Raw genomic sequence first — 9,092 nt, 5'->3', positions numbered from 1 at the left:
ATACATCCATACGTTGTTTTCCTCAGATTTACAGATCAGATTAGGTTTGGATGTGGTTTCATCACCATACGTCTATGGTATCTTCATATCCAAGTATTTATCTTATCTTTATTCAGGACTGATGACATATGAATTGCGTAATTTGCGTAATTACTGGTGGTAGGACCTCTTGTGAGTCCGCACGGGTAGGTACCGCCACCCTGCCTATTTCTGCCGTGAAGCAGTAATGCGTTTCGGTTTGAAGGGTGGGGCAGCCGTTGTAACTATACTGGGACTTTAGAACTCATATCTCAAGGCGGGTGGCGGCATTTACGTTGTAGATGTCTATAGGCTCCAGTAACCACTTAACACCAGGTGGGCTGTAAGCTCGTCCAGCCATCTGTGCAAAAAAATAAAGAAAACCATAAGAATATAAAAAATCACATTAAATTTATATCGATAGTGATTTTCCCTAGTGACGGGATACAGAATCAAGATGAAACCTCTTCAAGTACAGCTCTATAGCGTATTGCTGTGCATTCTGTGTAGTTATAATTAATGATTAATGAACTATTATTTAATAAGTAGCTTCTTAACTATCTCCCTATTAACTCCACATTAATATAACCCTGAATGTTATTGCAACATACTTTTAGTTTTCGATGGTAAGAGAAAAATTTCAATGAAACTATATTGTTGCAAGCTTTTTTTATTACTTAGATATTAGGATGGTCTGACGGCCCACCTGGTGTTAAGTGGTTACCGGATGACGGACCCCGTAGATATCTACGACGTAAATGCCGCCACAGACCTTGAGATATAAGTTGTTAGGTCTCAATTTATACAGTACTAGCTGTACCCGTCCGCTTCGTTGGGCATTTAAATTTAACATTGTTATTTCTCACCCCCACAAAGATTCTCATTATTAACGCCCCCGCAACTGGTATAGGGAGTCCAACACCTATATAAATATGAGCCTATCCATTAAGTACATGTATTTTCTACATGGATAACAAGTTTCAAGTCAATCGAATGCATGGTTCAGTAGTTATAACGGAACATCCGTAAAAACCACTGTAGATTTATATATTAGTATAGATAATGGCTGCGCCACGCTTCAAATCGGCGGCAGGCGGTAGGTACACCCAAAAATTTGAAAAGCACTGGTCCTACCCTTATATTACGTACATACTAATTAAATGTTGAGTAACGCATGCATTATGCAGATGACAAGTGCTGTAGTTACTCAACCAGATCGTGATACAACTGCACGGGCGGCGGCGATCAATTACACGCGCTGTGGCGTAAGTATAAAGAGGGAGCGTTTTTGTTTCGATTACATTATATAAACTGATTTCCTAAGTAACATAAGGGACCAATGGTTTTAAGCTAATTACAACAAATGAGGCCGAATACTAAATTGCCATCCATCAAATCAAATCAAATCAAATCAAAAAAGTTTTATTCAACATAAATGAAAGTACATACTTGTTGAACGTCAAAAGAATTACCGCCAATTCACAAGAATTAGCCTCCGTCCTGAGAAGAATTGGCAAGAAACTCAGCGGGCATGTTTTTTTTTTTTTTTAAATATTAGATTTTTATTTTTATTTTAAATTTTTTTTTTTTAAATATTCATATTACAATAAGTAATTATAACATAACAATTTTACAATATTGAAATTCCCGGAGCGAGCAACTCATTCCCACTTTGTGCAATCTTCTAGATAATCATTGACTTTATAGTAAGCTTTATTGCACAGATGTTCTTTAACAGTTTTCTTAAATCTATGTATATGTAGGTTCTGAACATCTTGTGGGATTTTGTTGTACAGGCGCACAGACAAACACCCGAAAGAATTTCGTATCTTATGTAACCTACTCATCGGCACAACAAGCTTGTGTTTGTTCCTAGTATTTCTATTATGTATGTCCGACATCTTAGGAAACTCCTCAATATGTTTACGAACATACATCAAATTTTCAAAGATGTACTGGGATGGCATAGTGAGAACTTTAATTTCTTTAAATTTTTCCCTCAGGGATTCCCTTGAGTGCATGTTATAAATAGCACGTATAGCTCTTTTCTGCAGAATAAATATCATTTCTACATCGGCCGCATTGCCCCATAGCAAAATGCCATAGGACATGACACTGTGGAAGTAACTAAAGTAAACTAAACGAGCCGTGTCCGCATTTGTTAACATTCTAATTTTTTTTACTGCGTATGCTGCAGAGCTAAGCTTACTCGCCAATTTATGAATATGAGGTCCCCACTGCAGTTTGGAGTCCACTGTTATACCAAGAAATACGGTTGACTCAACAAGCTCCAATGATTCCTCAGAAACAATTACATTACTATCTACTTGTCTCACATTTAAAGATGATTTAATACATTTTAAAGTAAATTTAATACATTTCGTTTTCTTACTATTCAATAATAGGTTATTGATACGGAACCAATGAACCACACACGAAATCGCATCATTCACTTCGTCATAGACTTGTAATTGTCGTTTAATTTTAAATAATAAAGATGTATCATCTGCGAATAATACGACCTCATGTCGGGACTCAATAAAACTAGGCAAATCGTTTATATATATTAGAAATAAAAAAGGACCCAAAATGGAACCCTGAGGTACACCCATTTTCAACGTGGTGCCTGAAGATCTATTTCCTTTCACATCTACTGTTTGTATCCTTCCTGATAAATAGGAAGTAATAAGTTCCAATGCACCATCCCTAATACCATAGTGATGTAGTTTCCTCACCAATGTTTCATGTTCAACACAGTCAAATGCTTTGGATAAGTCACAGAAAATTCCAAGACAATCATGCGATTCCTCCCAAGATTGAAATATATTTTTGATTAGATAAGCACCTGCATCAGTTGTAGAGCGACCCCTTGTAAACCCGAATTGTTTATTATGAAGCAGGTTATTTGAATTAAAATGTTCTAAAAGTTGTGTCAAAATAATTTTTTCAAAGATTTTACTCAACGTAGGGAGTACTGAAATAGGTCTATAGTTAGAGGGGTCATCAGTACTACCAGATTTAAAAAGAGGAATCACTTTACTATGTTTCATTAAGTCAGGAAATACACCACACTTAATACAATCATTAAAAATACTAACAAGATGAGAAGCAATAATGTCTATTACAGACTTCAAAACCTTTACTGATATTCCCCACAAGTCAGCTGTATTTTTTACATTAAGGCTATTAAAACTTTTTATTATATTGTTTGAATTAATTTTCTTAAATTTAAAAATTTCATTGCATTTCTTGACATGGTTATGCAATAATATTTCAGCTGCTGTGGGGGATGAATTTAGAGATGTGGTAGTTGAAACTGGAATGTCAGAGAAAAACTTTTCAAAAGCATTAGCCACATCTTCATGACTAGTTACCAATTTATCGTCTATTTTTAACGAGAATTCTTGATGGCTATTTCTGACTTTTCCACTTTCTCTACCAATGATGTTCCAAGTCATCTTTATCTTGTCAGGGGCATTTTTGATTAAATCACTTAAATGTAAAGATTTTGCCGCTAAACAAACTTTTCTAAATAGTTTGGAATAGTTCCTGACATATTGATGAAATGTTTCATCATTATTATAAGCTTTTTCAGAGTAAAGATCATACAATTTTTTTCTACTTTTGTACACTCCGGTGGTGGCCCACTCGCTGAACACCGTTTTGTTTTTTAATGTTACAGTTTTAGGAATAAATACATCAGTAAAGACCATATTAATTCTCTCAAACATATTCTGGTATGATAAATTTGGGTTTTTGTTATAAATAATTTCTGAATGTTCTTGCTTAATATTATTTCTAAACTTCTCAATTCGTTTTTTATTAATAGGAACAATCACAAGAGTATTTTTATCTTTAGAATTCATAATAGATTCAAAAGACACAAATTGTCCACTATGGTCTGATGTTAATTGATTAATAATTTTTTTGTTAATCGGTGTTACATTTGTAAATATGTTATCTAAACATGTTGCCGATGTGGTCGTTGTCCTAGAAATAAGTTTGGGAGGTTATATGACTTTAACAATGTTCTGAATCTAATAGTGGTATTTGTGTTTTCTAAAAGATTGATATTATAATCACCACATACAAAAATTTGTTTATTAGAGACAGAAAGCTTTAGCAATACATTTTCCAAAATATTTTCAAAAGAATCATATAACGCATCAGGAGGTCTGTACACACTTACAACAATGAATCGCTCAAGCTCTACACAGGCCATTTCAATAATCCGTTCCACAGAGAGGCTCACAATGTCTCTACGTTCCTTACATTTATAATCTTTATTAACAATGATCAGTGAGCCACCTCGTATAGCATTCTCTCTGCAGAAGGAACTCACAACCTGGTGATTTTTAAAATTACAATTTAATTCATATTTTTTAAGCCAATGTTCAGTTACACATAGAACATTGACTTTATTAAAATCTAGGAACAAATCAATTTCAAGTTCTTTACCCATCAAACCTTGTAAGTTCTGATGCACCAGGTTGATCACAGTTGTTTTCAAAGAAACATTATTTGTTGATGGGTTGTGTCCAAATAAATCATGTTTACTGTAAGAGGTAAACTCTGTTGTCTTAGGATTTAATTTAAATTACTTGGAACGGATTCCAAATTAATAAATGTCATATTTTTTTCCTGCTCAAAAGAAGCAGTAGGTTGATTAGCCAAATTCATGGCTAGATAAATATGTAAAAAATAATGTAGCGAGTTTGCTACTTGTCTAAAATTGTAGCTACCTAAATAGTATTTGTTAGGTTTTGTCATAATAATACATTTATTTTTTATCATGCAATTAATGTCAATAGTATAGAATGTATTTTCTGATTTGCATGGTGTCATGACATAATAATTATTTACATTAGAAACTGTTTGCATGAAATCATTAATGCTATGTCTTATTTTATTTTCTGCTGGCATACTCTGAATAAATGGAAATGCAAACATGATGATCTTTTTCACCTGTAGTGTTAATAATTGATTTATTTGATATTTTATATCTCTTATATCTGCATTTCCCCTTCTCCCAATCATTATAATTATTGTTGTGTTAGGGCAATGAGTCACATTTAAAATTTTATTAAGTATGTGGGTACATGAAGCCCCAGGCATACAATAATTTATGACAGATTGTCCCAAACACAGATCATTCAGTGCTACACCCATATTTTTTCCTAGTCCAAAGAGTTACAGGCTGACTTGTTGAACACTTTATATTGAGAATGGACATGATAATTGAGGCCGTCAGCGCAAAAATGGGCCCACAATAACCCACAATTCATATAGGTGCTTATATATGTTGTAGGGTGCGATGTGAGTTTGTTAGTTAAAGATAATGTTACTTAAAAATGTTTATTGTTAAAATATAGATAAATTAAATTAAATGTTAATGTTATGAATGCACCCGGGTGACGCGGTTGTTGATCGTGCACTGACGATTTGTGGAAATGAAGTTAACGCGTCACGCGAATTATGCTGACAAAGGTGTTCGGTAATATATCACCGAACATATTCCGGGGCAACAAAATAGAGTATACTTTAATGAAATAATTGTTAGTAAATAGATGATTACGGCTTACAAGAGGATGAAAGACAAACAAAAATTAAATTAAAATGTTAGTATAATAAAATTTAAGAACTTAGGGTCCATATAGGTTTTCTTGGTATTGGAGAGCACGCTTTGTTTGACACTTTGGCATAAATGTTCACATCACCAGGCGAAGGGTCCACCACAGAAGGTCGCGCACTAAACCCTGCCTTAGCACTATTTACATTTTCACATTCACTATACTGTTGAAGCTCGATGCCGTCAGAGATGATCGCCCGGTTCGCACTCAACCGTCGTCGTCGCCAGAGTAGCACGCCGGTAGCCAGCACTCCTACGATGACAATGATGTATGTTATCACATACTGATGAATATCGTGAGATGTTAATGAAGTCTCCAATACTGGCGGGGAGTTTTCTAGATCTTCAATACGCACGTGTAGTTTCTGGAGAGCGTTCTGCAAATCTTTAGACTCGCTGACATTCAGGTTCTCAGTGTTGAGAAGAGAGCTGTTTATGATATTATTTATGGGATCTATTATTGGAACGTAAATGTTAGACTGAATCTCCAGCTTATTGTTGATTGTTTTAGGGATATGAAGTGTATAATCTGATCCCTTTATGAGGCAACCTGGCTCTAGATACAGACGACCAGTGTTATTCAACTGTTTCAAGGCAATATGTTCTCCGCACATGACCTTTACTTCGCAGGTGCCACAGCAGTGATATAAATATAAAGAGGGATGAGTTAGTGCTATTATTTTGGTTTCACAATTAGAATACTTTAATTTGCATACGTTGCTATTAAGTTTAATCTTACAAAACTTAGTCTCTGGTCGTAAATGAAGAATCGGCGTTCTAAGCTTGCAATAGTAAGCTTCTTCTTGTTGATTACAGGATAAGACTTCTTCGGTGGTGAGTTCAAGAAAGGAATCTCTTTTCAAGTCGGTAGCAATGTATTCGTTTGCCGGAACTACTTCAATAGTCATATTTCCGCTTTGATGAGGAATAGAATGTACTTTATAAAGTTTGAATCGATCTTGATAAATGAGTGGAAATGTTATCTCGAATAAGAAATATTGTAAAGTAATACGAGCCTTTATGTTTAACAGAGGATACAAATTCTTAATATTCTGCGGTTCTACGGGAAGAATTGTGTCTTCAGGTAAATATCCGGTGATAATGTTTAGTTCCTTTTGAAGTTGTTCTGGAGTAAGTAAATGAATGTTGAATTGACCATGATGTATGTTAGTTAAAATGTCTAACAATATATTTTGCGACCCTTTCAAATTGTGCAATAAATTAGTTGTAATAATGGACATTAAGGTAAATTCTTGTAGAATCGATATGTTGTTTACTTGCTGTTGAAGTCGATTTGACATGTTTTCTAGGTTAGTTATGTGTTTATTAATAGTCTTATGTTGCTTAGACATGACTTCTTCTGTTCTTTTTAGTAAGTTGTATTCAGATTCGACGATCGAAGTTTGGTTTTTCCATAAACTCACTAAGTGCTGTTCATTATGTTTTACTAGCTCTATGTCTTGCGAGTATTTTTCTGCGAAATGTTCATCTAATACTCCGAACAGAGAGTTAGCAAGATATCCGACACCGTTGATAAAACCACGACGCTGTCTGTAGTGCTCATTCAAATGTTGATTCATAAGTAGCTCATTATAGTAAGTTAATTCTTTGTATTCGTGGATCAATTGATCGACTATTATGCTACACTGACCATCTTCCAGGACTTTGCATGATTTATCTAAATGTGTTGTAGCTTTTTCGAATGCCTTCATTCCTTCTCGATATGGAGACATGTTATAATATACAACCAAGTTCCAAGTGTTCTTTATTAAATTTAATTTTGTTACAGGATCAAAATATAATGATCGATCCCCTTTCAACTCGGTTATGTTACAGGCATCGCTGGTGCATAATGACATGAAAAATATTAATGCCATCACCATACACGATAGTCTTCCACGTCTTGATTGTTTTTGCTTGTGTTTTGTAGGTTGAGACGAACAATCATTTTGTTTTTTCTTATAGTCAGAATTGTCCACTTGCTCAGCTGATTCAATGGGCAATTTAGACAGTTTGACGACAGGTCGTTGTATAATGCCATTTTTTGTTTTGAGTGATACCACCCTGACATAGCCGTCGTTGCCGGGAAACACTTCTATGACTCTACCCATGAGCCATTTTCCAGCCGGAAGATTGTCTTCATGAATAACCACCATATCTCCAGTCTTCATGTTTGTTTGTGGCTTCACCCACTTCTGCCGCGTTGTTAATTGTGTTAAGTAGTTTGTCTTCCAATTATGCCAAATCTGTTTGAATATGCTGTTGGTCAAATGCCATCTAGTTCTAGCGTCCTCTTTTGTTTCTATAACGGTTACCCCCACCCTTCCATTTAAGAAATGTGCTGGTGACAGGTAATCCAGGTCTTCTATGTTTTCTGTTAAAGAACACAATGGCCTAGAGTTAAGACAGGCCTCCAGTTGTGCTAAGATAGTGCAATACTCTTCAAACGTTAACTTTTGTTCTCCTACGACTCTTTTTAAATGCCACTTCAAGCTCTGCACGGCTCGTTCCCACAGGCCTCCTGCACTCGGCCAAGAGGGTGCGTTGAAATGCCATTCAATGTTCATTTCTGCAACTTCAGCCAAAACACTGTCACTAAGGACTTGGCATAAAGTATCATATTCTTCCTGTAGCATTCGGTTGGCTCCAACGAAGTTCGTGCCTTGATCGCTGTATAAGTGGCGCGGTGCTCCCCTTCGGGCCGCCATCCTTCTGAGTGAAGCCAAGAATGCTGAGCTCGTTAAGTCAGAGACCAAGTCCAAGTATACCGCCTTCGTAACCAAGCAAACGTATACGACGATGTATCCTTTGGTTGTTTTCACACCTCTTCCTTTGTTGATCTTGACATCGACAAAACCAGTATAATCTACCCCAGTATGGTAGAATGGCGCAGCCTGATTGACTCTAGCCGCAGGAAGATCACCCATTAGCTGGTACAACTTCTTTGTATCATATCTACGACATGTTACACAATTCCTTAACTGTTTTTTGGTTGTATTGTATCCACTAGTTATCCAGTATTGTTGTCTGAGTGTTGTTAAGGTAAGTCGAGGCCCTCCGTGAAATGTTAACTCATGTGCTTCGTTTATCAATAATTCGGCTAAACGGCCTTTGTTAGGAATTATTTTGGGATGTTTCATTTCAGCACTCATGTTCGCGTTCTTTAGTCGACCTCCAACACGTAGGACACCGTCTTGATCGATGAACGGTTTTAAATTTAATAATTTACTGTTCGACGCAACTTGTTCATTCTTGCTTAGTTTTTCTATATCGGACCTAAATTCCGTTCTTTGAATATGTTTTATAATAGCTGATTTGGCATTGCGCAGTTCTTGTAAAGTTAGGTACGACGGTAATTGTTTACGCTGCACAATAGGTGTCAATGCTCTTCGTATCCATGCTAATACGCGAACAATTTTTTGAAATGTGCTGAATTGTTGTAATA

General features: G+C 35.7%; 1 protein-coding gene across 1 annotated transcript; it reads right to left on the bottom strand.

Annotated features, from left to right (window-relative positions):
• Positions 1–5,359: 5,359 nt before the first annotated feature.
• Positions 5,360–9,092, bottom strand: LOC149499921 (uncharacterized). Its single transcript, XM_089738082.1, has one exon. It carries the CDS (start codon positions 8,797–8,799, stop codon positions 5,653–5,655), a length of 3,147 nt encoding a protein of 1,048 aa, XP_089594208.1. The 5' UTR covers positions 8,800–9,092; the 3' UTR covers positions 5,360–5,652.

Source organism: Bombyx mandarina, chromosome 24 (genome assembly GCF_030267445.1).
Source record: "Bombyx mandarina strain Sakado chromosome 24, ASM3026744v2".
NCBI classification, from domain to species: domain Eukaryota; kingdom Metazoa; phylum Arthropoda; class Insecta; order Lepidoptera; family Bombycidae; genus Bombyx; species Bombyx mandarina.
The sequence above is the reverse complement of the archived record's forward strand: the minus strand, read 5'-3'. Positions and strand labels throughout refer to the sequence as shown.

Excerpts from the sequence above, each read along its gene's own strand:
- LOC149499921 (XM_089738082.1), bottom strand. The coding sequence starts at position 8,799 with ATGAGTGCTGAAATGAAACATCCCAAAATAATTCCTAACAAAGGCCGT.